The 17112-nt window shown below is 56.1% G+C and overlaps 1 protein-coding gene across 3 annotated transcripts in view; it reads right to left on the reverse strand.

Annotated features, from left to right (window-relative positions):
* Window positions 1–605: 605 nt before the first annotated feature.
* Window positions 606–17112, reverse strand: part of DNAJB12 (DnaJ heat shock protein family (Hsp40) member B12) — an 18190-nt gene continuing 1683 nt past the window's right edge. The window contains exons 2-9 of one of the 3 annotated variants that reach the window (XM_006760953.2): window positions 10455–10638; window positions 8648–8793; window positions 7263–7448; window positions 7068–7147; window positions 5956–6065; window positions 4214–4386; window positions 3610–3707; window positions 606–2403 (exon numbers count right to left, since the gene is read on the reverse strand). In XM_006760953.2, coding sequence (XP_006761016.1) covers window positions 2374–2403; window positions 3610–3707; window positions 4214–4386; window positions 5956–6065; window positions 7068–7147; window positions 7263–7448; window positions 8648–8793; window positions 10455–10638 — 1007 coding nt within the window. In that variant the 3' untranslated portion in view covers window positions 606–2373. Of the gene's footprint in view, window positions 2404–3555; window positions 3708–4213; window positions 4387–5955; window positions 6066–7067; window positions 7148–7262; window positions 7449–8647; window positions 8794–10454; window positions 10639–17112 lie in introns of all 3 variants that reach the window. The other 2 variants (XM_006760955.2, XM_006760954.2) reach the window with 2 other exon arrangements.

A 17112-nucleotide genomic window follows, 5' to 3' on the forward strand; every position in this document is an offset into this window, starting at 1 on the left:
AGGGGCCTCAGGCCGCCAGTCAGGGCTGCGGGGCCCTGTTTCTGGGAGGCCCGGGCAGATCTGCCGTTCGTTCCCTCCACGGGAAGCCCCGCCGGAGCTGCCTCGTTTTTTAACTTTTCCGACCTCCTGGGGGAGGGGACGGGCTGTGGGGGTGGTGCGGGAAGGATGGCCGGGAGGACTGCAGCCAGAGGTGGAGATCGGGAGAGCTGTTCCCTGGCCCTGCACGGGGGAAGCTAGAGCCGGGGCTGAGAAGGGAGATTCGGAACCGTTTGCTCACAGCTGGGTTCGAGGGGCGGGAGGAAGCAAGAGCTGGGAGAAGCAGAGGTTGTGATCATGGCCCAGTTGCCCGCCCAGGGGCGTGGGAGACCCCAGGGTCCTGGCTTGAGTCCCTGACCCTTTGCCTGGACGCAGTCAGCCCTGGCACACTGGTGACCCGAGTGGCTGTCGGCTGGGGCAAGGGGTGAGGGGGACATTCAGGCGCGTCACCAAGACCTCCTTGTGGGATGTCAGTAGCAACAGGTGCTCGTGGAACCCCCGCACCCCAACATTAGCCCCCTTGCCCACCACAGCCAATCACATAATAAATGAAGACCCACCACAGCCAATCACATAATAAACTTATTTATAGATGTACAATTTCAGAATTCTAATTCAAGAAGTACATAGCTTCTCGGGGGATCCTTTAGGATCTCTGTTCTTATTGCACATGGCTCAGCCCATCTGGGGACAGCTACCAAGGCCAGCCGTCGGGCGGTGGGCCGGAGCACCAGGGTTGCGTGACGGGCACTCCTGCCCACGTCCTGCTCTTAACATCTCTCGGGGCCGGTGGCTGTGCCATCACAGGGCAGGATCTTGTTCAGAAACCAGACCTGGCGTTCCTTCACCAAGCGTCCTTTCCCAGAAAGAACCCTGTCTGGTGGGGGCTTTAAAAAAAGAGCCAGGGGGACTCCGGGAGGGGGGAGCCCTCCTCGCTGGCCGGTGGGGGAGTAAGGCTTTGGGAGGTGGCAGGCTCGATGGAGGGTACACCTAGCGCCAGAGGACCATTCGGGAGGACGATGGCAAGTCCAAAAGACCCAGTCGACACTGCGGGGATAAATACAACCTCCCTCCCCCTCCCTGGCAGCAACTGCTGTTTGGAGAAAAAAAAATCCTCATTTGAAGGTGAGGATGAGAAACCCTTCTGTTCGGATGCGTCCTTTGTCCCAAGTGCAGGAGAAGGCTGGGTGGCTTCATGTCCATGGAGGCAGAGACAGAGGGGCCACAGGCGCTGGCTTTCAGGAGTCAGCTGCCGCCTGGGGGGCCTGGACCAGCTGGCTGGCTCTTGGAGAAAGAGCCTTCTGGAGTCCTTGGCGCGCGACTCAGGAAAAACCAGTGGCAACACGGAGCTGTGCCCTGTGGCACCTATAAGGCAAGACTCACTCAGGGACGGGGGAGGGGGGGGGGCGTGGCTAGGCAGAACCTGGTCCCTCTTCCCGCCTTGCTCTTCTGGGTGTCAGGGGGTCAGGGGGCGCCTGGGCATCAGGACAGAGCCCATCGAGCTGGCCAGAGCTTGAGGTGGGTGGTCTCACCCCAGAGGGCCATCTGGGGCCTCTCCCAGGACCAGCACTGGCCTGGTACCTGGCCCTAAGGGCACTTTCTCCCCTCCAGCTGAACCGTAAACCTGGCAATCTTCAGCAGTGTCCTAAGATTCACACGACCATGATTGCTGCTGCCATCCAAGCCAGGCTGGGGTTGAGGGGAATGTTAGAAGCTCTGACCGACTTTCCTTCCGCCGTCAGCTACGGCTAAGGTCTAGCCTGTGAAGGACCAGGCTGCCTCCCCCAAACAGTCCGTTTTCTAAATCAGGGAAGAAATCAGCTAAATAATTCACCAAATCCCTGCAGTTTAAAAAGTAGACTATATATCTATATATATCTTTATATGTGCTATTTACATATAAATAGATATATATACATATACGCGCATCTATAAATTACATTTCTGGAAAGTCTCTTTCCTCCTCCTCCTCTCTATCCTTGGCCTACGCCTCTGACTGGATTCCACTGAGGGGACTGGTGGTGGCTCCTGGGAGGGGGAGAGGCAGTGGGGTCCCCTCCCCCAGCCCTTCCCAGAGACATTTGCTAAGTTTTACATTCTGCTTCTGTTGCCATGGTTTCTGTATCCTAGGAGAGAGGGATGTGGAGCCCGCGCGCGGCCGGCCTGGAGGAAGGGAAGCAGCCCGTGCAGGTGTCCTGGCTGTCCTGAGCTTTCTGCAGTGACTGGGTGAGAGAGGACAGTTTGTGGCGTTCGGCCTCCAATCCATGTTAATGTTTTTTTTTTCCTTTTTTATGTCTTTCCTTAAATATACAGTTCATCACCTTGGCTCAGTGCATGTCACCAAAAATTCTCCAGGGATTTCATGGTCTGGGGAGGAGAGCGGGACAGTTAGCTCGCAGTCAAGTGTCCGGGGTCTCTAGCTTCGCCCACACGAACAGGCAGCCCTCCTCGCCTCTGTCTTTCCCACCTGAGCTGCACCCGACTGCCCTCCTGCCGTCTGTTCCACTCTCCTGGAGGCACAAGCAAACAGCCTCAAAGCAGAGAGTCTGTACCTGGATCTCTGCTGAGGGCACACAGGCAAAGGGATGGACAAGGCACCGACACGAAAAGGAACTTTCCCGGCCCCACCCACACTCCTTGGGGCTTGATCCAAGCTGTCCCCTCTGGCAATGCCGGAAGCAGAGCCCGCTACCCACACGCAGGGGCACAGGAGGCTGGTGGTCAGATACCAGCAGCTCTCATTCCCCCACCCCTGTGCTGAGGGCTCTGCATTCGACCCTAAACTCATGGCCTCCTGTTCCCTTTTTCAGGCCACAGGTGAGAAGCCTGGGCGGCGGATCCCTGTGGCTTCCAGGCGGCAGGCGCAGTAGCATGAGAGACAGTGACAGACAGACAAGAGAGACAGTGACGGACCGACAGACGAGAGCGACACAGAGAGCCAGCCCCTGCTCCTGCCAGAGGGAGCGGTCAGATGCACAGGCCTCTCCTGCCCCAGCCTGATGGCTCCTCCTGCCCATTGCTGGGCTCCCATCTTGTTCCATGTCCCACTGCCCGGAGAGCAGAGGCAGAGGCAGGGCTCCTGGCCCGCCCGTTCCCACCTGGCTCTCCCTGTGGGGGCTCCCGTGGGCCCAGGGGTATTTGGTGGCTTAACACCAGGGTGCAGACAATAGTCTGCGGCACTGGGGGAAGGGCCGTGGTGACCAGATGGCTGGAGCACACCAAGGAGGCACCAGTGGCTCTCAGCGGCAGCCTCGGGCTCCCCTTCTGCTTGGGGACCCCACAGCTCCAGCCCCAGAGCCAGGGAGTAGGGGGACGGGGGGGAAGAGTACAGGCCGGAAGCAGACCTCAGTCTCCAAGCACACCCCCGAGCTGCCCGAACTCTGCAGCTGGAGGTCAGGCTGGGGACAAGGCGTCTGTGCCATCACAGAGGCCTCCCCCTCTCCCTCCCACCCTCCGAGGCCTCATGACCAGGGCCAGAGCTGCTGGGAGTTGCAGGGCAGAGGCGGCCCTGGCTCATACTTGGACCTCGGTCGTGTGGCTGGCCCAGGACTATCCATGCAGGGAGGCCTGCACCTCTGACAGGCGGTTACAGCTTGGGGTGCTCATCCTCTGTGCTTTGTGGTACATATCGGTGTCGCCGAAGTAGCGGGCCCGGTACAACAAGCCTTCCTCTGCAAAGCAACGGGGCAGGGTTAGGGCACTCCCGGTACCTCCTGCCGCCGCCAGGGCCCCTGTCTGGTCTGGGATTGAGGGAAGGCTGGGACAGGCCCAGGAGCTGGGACAGAGGACCTTTAGGGAGGACCCTGAAGGAGCAAAGACTGGTCCCAACTTGGGGCGGGGACAGTGGCCCCTTTCTAGAGAGTGGGGGTGAGGCCGGCCAAGGTCAGAGCCCGTCCTCCTAGTCCGGCCTCCCCAAGGTCCACAGATAGAGCCGATGTCCAATCAGTGGGTGCTCCAATCTCTGTCGACACAGGTGCCTCTGGCAGCCGAACGACAGGCGGACTGCAGCGCCTTACAGGACCGGGAGGGCGTCTCCAGGGAAACGGGGTGGAACCTGGCTTTGGGCTGGGAGGCGGCTGGCACAGGGCAGTGCCAGGTGCAGGGCCCACAAATCACCGGGCGAGTCGGGCTTTCTCCTCTGTTCTCGAGCTCCCTGTGCCCGCACACGCACACTCACTTTGCTGCTTCTCCTTCCAGCAGTTGTTTCGGAGGTTGGCGATGTAATCGTCCTCCACGTTCCGCTCCACCGTCTTCAGGCTGGAGCCTGTGTACTCCTCAGAGAAGGTGTCCGCCACGTAGTAGACGACGTTCAGGTGGTCAGTGACGCGCCTGTGAACGTGGCCCACCGACCTGCCAGGAGTACACCGGGCACCAAGTGGGCACGGGCCCCAGGCCCAGGGCAGCTCTGGGGATGGCGAGGCCCCTGATGGGGGCACCCAGGCCACAGGAGTAGTTACGGCCCTCCCACACTAGCGCAGGAACTTGCACACACTCGAAGTGGGGTGTCCCTCCTGCACGAATTGCCCAGCCCACGGCCAGCCCTCCACAGGCTCCCTGTTTACCCCGTGGACTTGGGGGACACTGGGGAGACGCCCCTTCCTGAGAGGCCCCAGTCAGGGAAGCAGGAACCTGGAGTGAGTCTGGGCTCCCTCTCTGACGAGCTGTGTGACTTGAGCAACCTGTGCCTCCAATCCCTGCTGAGGGCCTGCCTGCCTAGCCAGGAGCTCCCAGTCTAGAGGCTTAGAAACAACCTTCCGATTCCAAAGAGCTGTATCTTTCCAGCTCCAACCGCAGGCTCACAGGCTGTGGGAAGAGCCTCAATACAGACAGGAGTCGGTGCTCCAGGAGGACGCCCCTGCCTGCCCACTGCGCCTGTCATCGCTCCAGCTGCAGAGGAAAGCCTGCCACCGGCCAGAGGACAGTGCAGGCTGGTGTGGACCCAGTGGCCCGACTCTGCCCCCTGCTGGCCGAGAGGATGCTGCCAGGTTCCCAGCCAGGGCCACGCCGCTAGGTGGGAGCAGAGGGCTTCCACGCATAGAAGTTAAGTGCTCGCTTTGTATCAGACACTGTCAGGTGCTAGAAATAGGCAAGGGGTGCTGACACCTTAAAGGGTCAAATAAGTTGCCCAAGTTCACTACTGGCAGTTGGGACCATAAGTTTGTTCAACAAATACTGTTGAGCATTTCCAACGAGCCCAGCATTTTATGTGTATTACTCATTTTATTTTCACATGCAGGCAGATGTTCCCATTTTACAGATAAGGAAACCAAGGCTGAGAGAAGTTACTTAACTTGTCCAGGGTCACACAACTGCTTAGTAGAGGAGCTGGAATTCAAAGCCACCCTTGCTCCATCTGACTCTACAGCCCCCACCCTGAACCTCAGAGCAGATTCTGATCTCAAGGCCAGCAGATGAGATGGGGGAGGGGGGAGTGGGGAGTCATGAAGCCTGTTGAATGATATGCAAAAGTGTGTAGGTACAAGGTTCTAGGGCAGTGGTTCTCAACCTTCCTAATGCCGCGACCCTTTAATACAGTTCCTCATGTTGTGGTGACCCCCAATTTCACTGTTACAAATTGAATATAATTAAAGCATAGTGATTAATCACAAAAACAATATGTAATTATGTATGTGTTTTCCAATGGTCTTAGGTGACGCCAAAGGGATCGCGACCCACAGGTTGAGAACCGCTGTACTAGGGTAAGATCTGCAGTTTTCGCTGCATTTTCTTAGGGGGCCCTGATCCTAAAAAGATCAAGAACTTCTGCTCAACAGGGAAAATGTATTTCCCTGAGCTAAGCCGCTTTCTGCTTTATGACCAAGAGCCTGCAGGAGGGGAAGGAAGGCCCAATGGTGGCTGAAACTCCACCAAGTCCCCATCTGCCCCCACCCGGCCTCCCCCGCAGCCACAGGTACTCACGGCCTTGGGCTCAGACTGTAGGGTGGGCTGGAGACCATGAGCTGGCTGAGAGCCGACACGAGGATGAGGATGAGGATGGGCATCAGCTGGACAAATACCCCCAGTCCGCCCTGGAGGGAAGAGCCAATGGTCACCCAAGCCCGCCCTGGGTGAGGGTTCGGCATCGGCCACAATCACCACCAGCTCCCCCAACTCAGTGGAGCCCAGGTGGCAGGAGGCAGTTACTACCAACCAGGCCATGACGCCACTCTCTCCCTTCCCTCCCCATAACCCCCCCCAATACAGAGGCCCCTCCATCTGCCACCTTCCCCAGATAAAAACAAAACAGCCATTGGTGTTAAAGACATTGGGGAAAGAAGGCCAAAAAATGAGCAAAGTGGCTGCCTCCAGAAATGGGGGGCGGAGCTGGAGGGAGGCTTTCACGACACAGACCTTTTTGAATGTTAAACCATACGGATCTTTTACCAATTTACAAACTGCCAATTAAAAAACTATAAAGAAAAGTAAAGTTCACAAGTTCACCTTGTGACAATTTGTAATTTAAAAACTCTTCTGTATGTTAAATATACACAAAATTAAAGTTTAAAGATAAACAAACAAAAACATAAGGCCACACTGTCCTAATCTTAAATGCTCTGCAGCTGTGCACAGCTTTAATTTCAGTTGGCTAGCTGTTCTGTGGCATTCAAAGTGTGCTGGAAGCATTGTCTTGCTATAGCTTTTACATACATTTTTTTTCAGTGCTGAAAAGACAAGAGTCAGCACCAATATTGTTATCCTTGACAATTCTTCCATGAAGCTTAATTTTCCACTGCTTGGAAAATGTTGGCCTTATGAACAAATGAACTGCACAAAGGCTGTTCACACCCAAACTGCCTGTAGGTGGAAAGCATTCTGCATTACATTCTCCAAATGAGGCCATCGAAGGCCCACTCCTCTGGGCAACGTGGAGTGTGGCTCCCTCTGGTGTCGCTCAGCAGAATGGCAAGGGAAGCCCAAGATGGCTCCTCCGCTGAGGCTGTGGGACCGCTGCCACCCAGAATAGACGGCTGAGCCTGTCTCTGCCCCTCCAGGCCCCCCTCCCCTCCGCTCCCAGCCCCTTCCTCACTCACGTCACCCTGGTTCTCCCTGCGGTCCTGCCTCTGCTGGTAGTTATAGCGCATCCGGCCGTTGCTGTAGACGTGGACGTTACCTGCGATGAGAGGGGCTGAGTCAGGAGGGGCTGCCGGGAAAGGCAGTGGCTTGCATCCGATCTCCCACCACCACCTGGTGAGGCCGGGCTGTGGGGAGGGAGGTAGGGGACTTACTGGATGGGAAGCCACCGCCAAAGAACATGTTGAAGAGGTCTTCCGGGGAGATGTCAGCCTCGAAGCCACGGTGGAAGTCCCCGTGCCCATGGCCGTGGCGGGCCGCCTGGCTCTTGTCATCACCAAACTGGTCATACTGCTTCCTTTTCTCTGGGTTGCTAAGGACTGCATATGCTGTGCCAATGGCTGGAAAGGAGGCAGAGGGTCAGGCCTGGGGATGCTGGGCGTGTGGGTGACACGCACCCTACAGCTCACTTCCTGCAGGCCTTCGAGGCTGCTGAGGAGGCAGGTGTCCTTGGGCCAGCGTGGGGGTGGCGGGCAGCGTGCGGGGTGGCGGGCAGGAACACCTCGCAGTGAATGCGGCAGCCTGGGGACTCACTCAGGCTCCTCACTCCCCACGGCATGATGAGAGTCCCACCTTTTCTACACGCCAGGCCCTTTGTGGGCATTATCCCAGCTACTCCTAACAGCAGCCCATCTCCATGTTACCAGCAGGAAAACAGGCCAGAAAGGCCGAGTGTCGGCCACAGACTCTGATGTCGCAGAGCAGGAAGCAAACTCAGGGGGTCTCGCTTCCAGTCTGCTCTTTGCTTTTATGAAAACCACCCCCTCTGTCCCCCCTCCCCCATTCCTCTCCTGAGGTGCCCGTGGATGGATGGGGCCTTTCTTTGTGGAGGTCACAGTGCAACCTCAGGGCCAAGCAGATACATGATGCCCACTGGCAAACGGGAAGCCAGGGGGATGGCAGGGCAAGGCTCCAGGCGAGGAGCTCTCTCTTCCCTGGGGTCCAGGTCCCAGCTGCCGTTCCTCTGCCTGGCACTGGGGCCTCCAGCAGAGCTCCCAGGTGGGGAGCCTGGGCTCCAGAGAACCCCAGCTCGGGCCTCCCGAGTCTCTTGCTCCCTCTCTCACAGAGTGGGTCAGAGCTGCACCTGCTGCAGAAGCTGGACCCCTGGGAACAAGGAGAACGCCAGCCTCCTCCCAAGGCCGGGTGGGCTGCGCTGCAGGCAGAGGTCAGGCTGCAGACACACAAACCACAGCCGCTTGCTTCCCTTCTCCCACTCGCTTCCTCTGGGCTGACTGACAGGCAGCAGGGTGACGCCTGCAGACTGCTCCATGCAGGACTGGCCCCAAGGAGCCCCTGGGCCTCTTCCACCTCCGCCCCCTCCTCTAGCCCCAGGGGACGAGGAGGCAGGGGAGGCAGGAGGGTGCCATCTGATCGGATCTCCGACAGGCCCTGTGGCTGGAGGTGGCTAGAGGACCTTCTCCCAGGAGGCAGCCCCTGAGCCGTAGGACTTGGGCCCAAGGGGGCCTCCTGGGAAAGTCCCTCATCTCTTCCAAGGACGAGACACAAACACTGAAGTGCCAGGACGCCAGGGCTGGTTTACCTTTGAAAGCTTCGGTGGCGCCAGGTGCATGGTTCTTGTCTGGGTGGAACTTGAGGGCCAGTTTGCGGTAGGCCTTCTTCAGGTCCTCCTCCGAGGCCCCTCTGCTCACGCCCAGGATCTCATAGTAGTCTTTACACTGCTTGACCCTGGGGGAGGGACACAGGTGTGGTGGGGGCTCCCCATGGGCCTGGGGCCATGAGGGGAGGTGGGCGCAGAGCAGCAGCCCGAGCACACAGCTCTGAGCAGGCAAGGGGCACACCCTGTCAGGCTGTGGGGTTAGGGAGCCCCAGGAAGCTCCGACTGGGATGGGGATCTGAGCAGGGCCCAGAGGAACACCAAGAATACATTTAGGGCTTAAGAGGGGCCGCTGCTGTGTCTGCCAGACCAGGAACCACTTCCCTTTGCTAACAGCACCCTCCCTGCAGGGGACCTCATAAGGACTGCCAATCACCGGCCTCTGCCCCAGGGCAGGTGTGCCCAAGCGTGGCCAGCTATCTCCTCTTCTCACAATTTGAGTCTTGAATGGGCAACATAAAGGTCATGGCAGCCCTAGCTGGTTTGGCTCAGTGGAAAGAGCTTCAGCCTGGGGACTGAAGGGTCCCTGGTTCGATTCCAGTCAAGGGCATGTACCTTGGTTGCAGGCTCATCCCCAGTAAGGGGTGTGCAGGAGGCAGCTGATCGATGCTTCTCTCTCATTGACATTTCTAACTCTCTATCCCTCTCCCTTCCTCTCTGTAAAAAATCAATAAATATATTTTAAAAAAATAAAAATAAAAATAAAGGCCCTGGCAGGTCTGCTCACCCCATCAGGGCCCTGAAGAGACCCTGATTCTTGAACTTTTCCAGGCACTCCTAACTCCCCACAGTCAGTTTCTATTGCTACAACCGATAGGCTTGTCCGGTCAAAACCCTATTTGGTCAGAATAATGTAAATCTGCCCTAACCGGTTTGGCTCAGTAGATAGATCGTCGGCCTGCGGACTCAAGGGTCCCCGGATCGATTCCGGTCAAGGGCATGTATCCTGGTTGCGGGCACATCCCCAGTCGGGGGTGTCCAGGAAGCAGCTGATCGATGTTTCTAACTCTCTATCCCTCTCCCTTCCTCTCTGTAAAAATCAGTAAAATATATTAAAAAAAGAAAAGAATAATAATGTAAACCCGGCACGTTTTTACGACAAACTACCATCGTGCCACGGCTCCGCAGGCTGAACCCAGCACTGAAGCTTGCTGATGTCTTCGCTAGCGGCCCGGACCGTGGGAACGGCCTCGGAGGTCCCAGGGCCAGTGAGAGGGGAGAAAAGAAAGCTTGGCTGGGCCGCTCGGCCTGGACGTGAGCTGCTCCGAGGGCCTGCCCAAGCCTTGGAGAGATCACTGTCTCCTGTCTCCAGTCCACCCCACAGGCTCTGGTCTGAAAGGGTCTTTGTTGGGGGTGGGGCTGTGGGTTGGGGGAGAATCCTGGGGGGAGACCATGCCCCATCTCTGTCTGACAAACAGAGCTGTGTGAGGAGGCCAGGCCCACTGGGCCAGCAGCAGAGGAAGCCCGCGGTGTCAGCATTTCAGCCCCTGCTGTGGGCCGTCTCGGGGGAGGGGACAGTGGAGCTCGGATTCCCACACTGTACTCCAGGGCCTTGTGGGAATAAGGAGTGGGTCCGGTGAGCCTGGCCGCTCGGACCCGCTCCATTCAAGCCAGTCCCAGGGCCCGCCCAGGCCACAGGCAGAGGTGGAGGACGCACAGGGCGCAAGGCCTGCTCTAGACCTGAAACTTCCCACCCCCTCCAGCCCGCCCTGCCACCAGGCCAGCCTTCTACCTCTTCACAGCTGCCACCTGGTCCGCCGTGTAGCCCTTGGTGGGCTCGCCTCCTCCTCCAGCTTCCCCGTTGGCCGAGGGGGCGTCGGACCCACTCGCTTTCCTGTGGGTCGCGTGGGTCGTGTCTGTGGGTGGGGGCTGGTCACCGGCAGACTGTGGTTTCTGGTTGAGGGACTCGATCAGGGCTGTGCAAGGCAAGGCCACCAATCAGGGCTCCTGCTCCGGCAAGGCCACATGTCACGGCTGCGGGGCCACCTGGCCCCGGGGGAGGCCAGGGCCCCACACACCCGCCGGCTTATTCTCCCAGCGGAGCCACTGGCTTCTTGCCTGACTTCACCCTGTGGGGGCCACGCACTCTTAGGATCAGTCCTCAGGAGCCAGCAGGGTATATATAGGTCACTTTAAACTCAGCATAAAAACCAACTATTTTTTTCTTTTTTACTGTTCCCAAAAATAAACTATTAATACTTCAGATTTTTTAAATCCCAAAGTAGTGTGTTCAACAGCCATCTTCTGTTAAGAGCTGAGATGGCGAAGTGCTTTGCAATGGGGACCCTCCTGGAGGCCTGCGCTTAGCCCTGGGCAGGAGTGGGGGCACCCAGCGTGCCCAGGGGGCCAGGATAAACATCTGCTGTTTTTACTTTTTCAAATGGCTGGCCATGTCAGAGCCTATAGAGGGCACAGCTGTTTCCCTCAGACAGGGTCAAGGTTATTCACACTCAAGTTGGAAGTCTCCTGCGCCCATTTATTTCAGGCACAAAGCCAGTTCTGAACCCCATCAGGCCCGGGGTTCAGTGTCCTGGGAAACCAGGCATCGACCACCGCAGGGGCCCAGGGCACCTCTGTGCGGAGGAGGGACAGGCCTTGCTGGCTCAGGGCACTGTGCTGGGTGTCAGCACCTGGGTCTCACCCAGGGGCCTGAGCAGGACACCGGGACTCAAGTGAACAGTGTGCCCTGAGCCACCGCTGTCTTCGTTGCAGCAAATTCACGATCTCACGAGTCAGCAGCTGTGAAATCCATACACAGGAGCTGACAACCGGGCCTGCCCACAGGAGGGAGGTGCAGGGGTCCCATAGCAAACCCTGGGCGCGCACTCTGAGAGGAGCAATGGCGATGAGTCTCACTGTGTCAGGCAGGACCAGACACAGTGCTCGGCATGTATTAGCTCATTTAGTCTTCACAACGGCCTTAAAGGGAGGTCTTACTACCACCACCGCCATTATACAGAGGGGCTGTGTCTGATCAGCTTGCCCCTGGCTGCACAAGCTGGTATGCAGCACTTGAACCCCAGGATGTCCAGCTCATGGTACCTTGCCCTTCACCATGCTGCTATCCCAGACACAAATCTGGCAGGGGAGCCCCTTCCAGAAGAGAAGCGAAATCCAGGTTCTGCCCTGGCTGGTAGCTCAGTTGGTTAGAGCATCGTCCCCATATGCCAACATGGTGGGTTCAATCCCCAGTCAGGGCACATACAAGAATCAACCCATGAATGCAAATAAGTGGAATAACAAATCACTCTCTCTCTCTCAAATCAATTTAAAAAAAGAAAGAAAGAAATCAAGACCCAGGTTTCAAACCTCAGCTCAGCTAAATCCTGTTGTGTGACCCTGGTCCATCTGCGGACCTTTCTGACTCTGTTTCCTCACAATGGGGTACGAGATGAAATGAGACCACGTGTGCAAGCATGCAGCAGGGAGACTAACAGAGTAAAGTTCAAAATGAGTAGCTGCTAATATTATGACCTGGGCTGATGAGTGAGCTGGCCAGGAAGATGAGGGGGCCCGCGGTGGTGGGGACTGGGGGTCCCAAGGCGTAGGAAGGCAGCCTCAGCACTCAGCAGGCTTTGGACCAGACGTGACCATGACGTTTCAGGTTGTCCCAGATGCCAGGTCCACGCCAGGCACCGGGGGATGGCAATGCAGAGAACCGACAGATGAAGAGATGCTGATCAAGACAGATGGAACCGTGACCGGTTTGGCTCAGTGGATGGAGCGCTGGCCTGCGGACTGAAGGGTCCCAGGTTCGATTCCGGTCAAGGGCATGTGCCTGGGTTGTGGGCACATCCCCAGTGGGAGGTGTGCAGGAGGCAGCTGATCGATGTTTCTCTCTCTTAGATGTTTCTAACTCTCTATCCCTCTCCCTTCCTCTCTGTAAAAAATCAATAAAATATATTAAAAAAAAAAAAGATGGACGGAGGGAGGGAGCTTGGTTTGCTAGGGATTTTTTATTTATTTATTTTTTTTAGGGCTTTTAAAGAAGTTGCTTATTTCAATTTCTCTGGAAGCCCCCGTGGTCCAGGCTTATCAGCTAGGACCGTGGTCGGCAAACTGCGGCTTGTGAGCCACATGTGGCTCTTTGGCTCCTTGAGTGTGGCTCTTCCACCAAATACCACGTGCGGGCACGCACATACAGTGCGATTGAAACTTCATGGCCCATGCGCAGAAGTTGGTATTTTGTGGAAAAGCCACACTCAAGGGGCCAAAGAGCCGCATGTGGCTCGCGAGCCGCAGTTTGCCGACTAGTGAGCTAGGAGATGGGACTCTCTCTAGTACTTCGCAGGGAAGATTCTGGAAGATTCCGGGGCAGTTACATGGAGTCAGCCACTCTGTTCTCTCTGCTGCAGAAAGAGAGCCCAAAGGGAAGCAGATGTGCTCTGGGTCAGACAGAAGGTTCCTGCTTGAGTTGGGAATGGAAGATTCCTGGTGGCTGACAAGCAGGCCTCTCTGGTGGCCCGGACGCCCCCTCTCAGGCCCGTGGGATGTGACTGGCTCCTCCTGACTCACTGCCACACCCCTCACTGGCACAGTGCTGACAGGAGAAGGTCACAGGAGAGTAGAGCTGGAACAGCTGGATGAGAATCTGGAATTAGACATGGCTGCGTTCAAATCCCGACTCTGCCCTTCCCAGTGAAGCAAGCAGACACTTAAAAAGAAGGGAGTTGGGAGATGAAACAGAGCTGGGGTGGAGAGGGGGCAGCTGAGGTAGAGGTGGAAGCATTTCTATAGCCAAAGCCACCAGCAGTGGCCCCACCTCACCCCCAGGCTGGAGAGTCAGGCTGCCAGGTTCAAACCCGGCTCTGCCACTTGCGAGCAAGGTCATCTCGGACATGTTAACTTAGCTTCCCCTCGTAAAGCTGCATCTCCCTCAAGAGTTAATAGAGTAAATGAGTAAATGCATTTAAAGAACTTTACCCAATTTCCAGCAAATAGTGTTACCTGTTACTTTTCTTCCCAGGCTCTAGGGACCTGTAGTGTTCAAAGTGCGCTGGGAAAGGGAGGCCAGAGTAGGGAGAGTCTGGGAGTGGAGCTAGGCAGGCAGGTTCTTTTGCTAATTACCATGTAGCCTTGTCAGGTTATCTAATTCCTCAGTGAAGATAGGATCTCCACCTTCACAGGGCTGCTCTGAGGGGTAAAAAGACTCAGTGAAATCAGGTGAGTGGAAGCGTTGAGCACACAGTGAGGTTCATGATGGCTGACCGACTTGAATGGCCAACCCCACCCTAGACCTCACCAGTATAGAACATCTCTGTCCTAGACCCTGAGTGCCAGGATCTCTCGACAAGTCCTTCCCTGTCCCTGTGTGGCCTTCCCACCTTGGCCCTCCTGACGTAGCCTGGACCCAGAACCAGCCATCTTATACGAGTTCAGGCAGCCTGAGCTGCAAGATCGTTCAGGCCAACGCTTTCTTTGTATGCTGGGGAAACGGAGGCCTACAGATGTTCTCCTCAGCTCCCTGGGACCTTCTACCAAGATTCCTAAGCCTCAGGCAAAGCCAATGTCTCCAAGGGTGCCAGGCACCGAACAGAGAGTCCCAGAAAGGGGCTGAGGAGCTCCACTAGCCCTGCCCAGTGGCATCCCAGCTTAGGGCCTGCCTACTGCTCCTCAGTACATCCAGCCCTTGGTGCCTCACCACCCCACTTCCTGCAGCACGGGTTCCAAGTCCCCTCATATCTTTTCTTTTTTTCTTCTAAATCATTACCTGAGGATATGTTTTTACTGATTTCAGAGAGAAAGGAAGGGAGAGGGAGAGAGAGAAACATCAATGGGTTGCGTTCTGCATATGCCGCAACTAAGAATCAAACCTACAACCTGGGTCCATGCCCTGGCCGGGAATCAAACCGGAGACCCTTCGATGCATGGGGCGATGCTCCAACTAACTGACCCACACCGGCCAGGGCCCCTCATGTCTTTTCACTGTGAGGTTCTTTGACCCTTCCAGGTTGCTCTGAGCCTCCTCACCCTAACCCTTCCCTCTTTCTGTCCTTCCACTTCCCTTCCATGCTCTCGATCCTTCCCTTTCATTTCTCAGCTTGTCCTTTTCCCATGTGGCCGCTGCAGCAACTGACAGTGCTGCTCACCACCTCCTCGGCACACTGCTCCATGGCTACCTGGCAGCTGCTCTCTCCTGGGACCGCCTCTTCCTGTGGTTGCTCCATCTCACTCTATGGCTACGGGTGTGCCAGCAGCAACCTCCTCTACATGTTCCACACTTTCCCACAGTGACTTCAGCCAGCACAACTCCCATACGCTCGGTCACACTGAGACCAACTTTCAGCTAGAACCTCAAGCTCTCTCTCCTGAGCTCCAAGCTATAAGCTCCTTTGAACAGCCCACCAGCAACAATCCACCGGCACTTCAGACTCTGCCCATCTCTTCCCACCATGTTCCTTGGCCGTACCGTCTGTCCAGGCACACAGGCTTGGATTCTGAGCGCCCGTTTCTCCTTAGCACCCCTTTCTCACACCAGGCTTGGTGGCTCCACACAGGGACCTCCTCCTCCTCCAGACTGCATTTATCTCAGCCCTCAGAGCTCCTCACCTACTCAGTGCAACTCTCTCCCAACCAGTTTCTGCCTGGAGTCTCTCCTTCCTCTTACTGACACTTCACCCTGTTCTCTCCTAAGAAAAATACCTTTATCGTCTTCCTGCCATCTAAACGTCCATGGTTTTTTCACTAACTACAGAGTGAATATCCCAGGCAGCATAGGACAGGATCTACACAATCTGGCCCCATTCTATGTTCCAAACTTAATTCTCTCTATGATCAAATTACTACCCCCACAGCCTCCAAATCTTGCTACACTCAATCTCTTCCTCCAACCCTTACAACTTCCAGCCCCATGTCTCCCAGCATGCCCTTTTCCAAGTCTCCTCCCCTCCTCCAAAGTACAGTTCAAACACTTAAGCCCTCAGCATCTGACACTGCTTAATTTTTGTTTAGTCACAATTACTGTTTTATGGCTCACCATACTATCTGTTCCGTACTGTGTCTCCCTCACTAGATCGTAAGCTCCTTGAGGCAAAGGGTCATTTCTTACCAGCCCTGCTAACCCACTTAGTGCCAAGCAGAGGACTCTGCAAACAAAACGAAAACGTCAGCTGCACTGAATGAGCATCTGGAATAAGTTCAAACCTCACATAGCGAGTGTGGACAATACTACCTATTGTATTTTTCTAGCCAAGATTTCCCCATTCCAGGCCAAAATTAACTGCAGGTTGTTGTCGGCTCAGTGTGCAGGGCCAGAGAGGGCACAAGGTGAGGTTTACAGAGAAGCACGAGGCACACACGCTTTCCGGAATATCAGAAATATTACAAATATGCAGCTGGTGACTCTTCTGCCTGAGCAAATTCCAGGGCCAGAGCCCAGGAAGGACAGCCATCAAAGCCCCGAACTGGCCCAGGAGGCCTGCTGGCAGGAAGCTCTCCACAAGCTATGTTACCCTCCACTCTTGGCTGCCTGCTCCTGAGCCCCCAGAGTTCTGAGAGCTGGGGGGCCCGACCCCACCCTGCTCTCCTCGAACGGGGTGTGATTTACTTCCTGGGCTCCTCCAGCAGGTTTTCTCAGGAGTCCTGGCAGAGAGGGCAAAAGATCAACATGCAGAGTCAGGAGGCAGGAAAGTGCAGGCATCCCAGGCCGCCTCTCTGCTAGTGCTCCCTTCTCAATTTCATAACGTGGGCAAGACGATCAGGAGGCTGGCTGCTGCTCGCCAGGTTCATTTTATTTCTTCAGCAAATATTGATAGGGTCCCAGAATCCCCAATTCCTAGCTGTGTGATACTGGAGAAGCCCCTTACTTCTGAGACATGCCTTCCTCTATAGGACAAAGATCTGGCAACCCAAGTCCTTTGTGTGACAGAAGCACGCTATAAAAAAATACTAAAATACTCTCTGATATTTCCCTCTACCCTTGGTATTGCTTTTCATCTTCTCAAAAGCCACTCCTCCCAGTGCTGACAAACTGAACCAGAAAATGACACCCGAGGCAGCTGTTGATTGGCCTACACTTGCTTCTTAAGGCAGAGAGAAAAGAAGTCCATCATTGGCTTTTGATTTAAGAAAACCAAGGCCTTTAAGGGGAAAGGCCAGACGTCATATAAACAGAACCAAATCCAGGAGAGCACTGATGAGTGATAAGGGCAAGGCTTCCGTGCCCCCGAGACTAGAAAAAGGCTGTGCAGATGGAAGCCAGTGGCCAGGCCTGCGTCCTGCCCTTCTCTTTGGGACCAGTGGGGTGGGGACCTCACTGGAAGCTGGATGTGGGGAGCTGCGACGAGACAGTCCGCCCGGGATGTCACAAGCGAGCGAAGAGGCTCCCGGAGCGAGTGAGAAGCCGGTCTCGGGGCAGACCGTCCAGGCGCCCGGGGTGGGCGGGGGGAGGT

This window comes from Myotis davidii, unplaced genomic scaffold (genome assembly GCF_000327345.1).
Source record: "Myotis davidii unplaced genomic scaffold, ASM32734v1 scaffold134, whole genome shotgun sequence".
NCBI lineage: Eukaryota > Metazoa > Chordata > Mammalia > Chiroptera > Vespertilionidae > Myotis > Myotis davidii.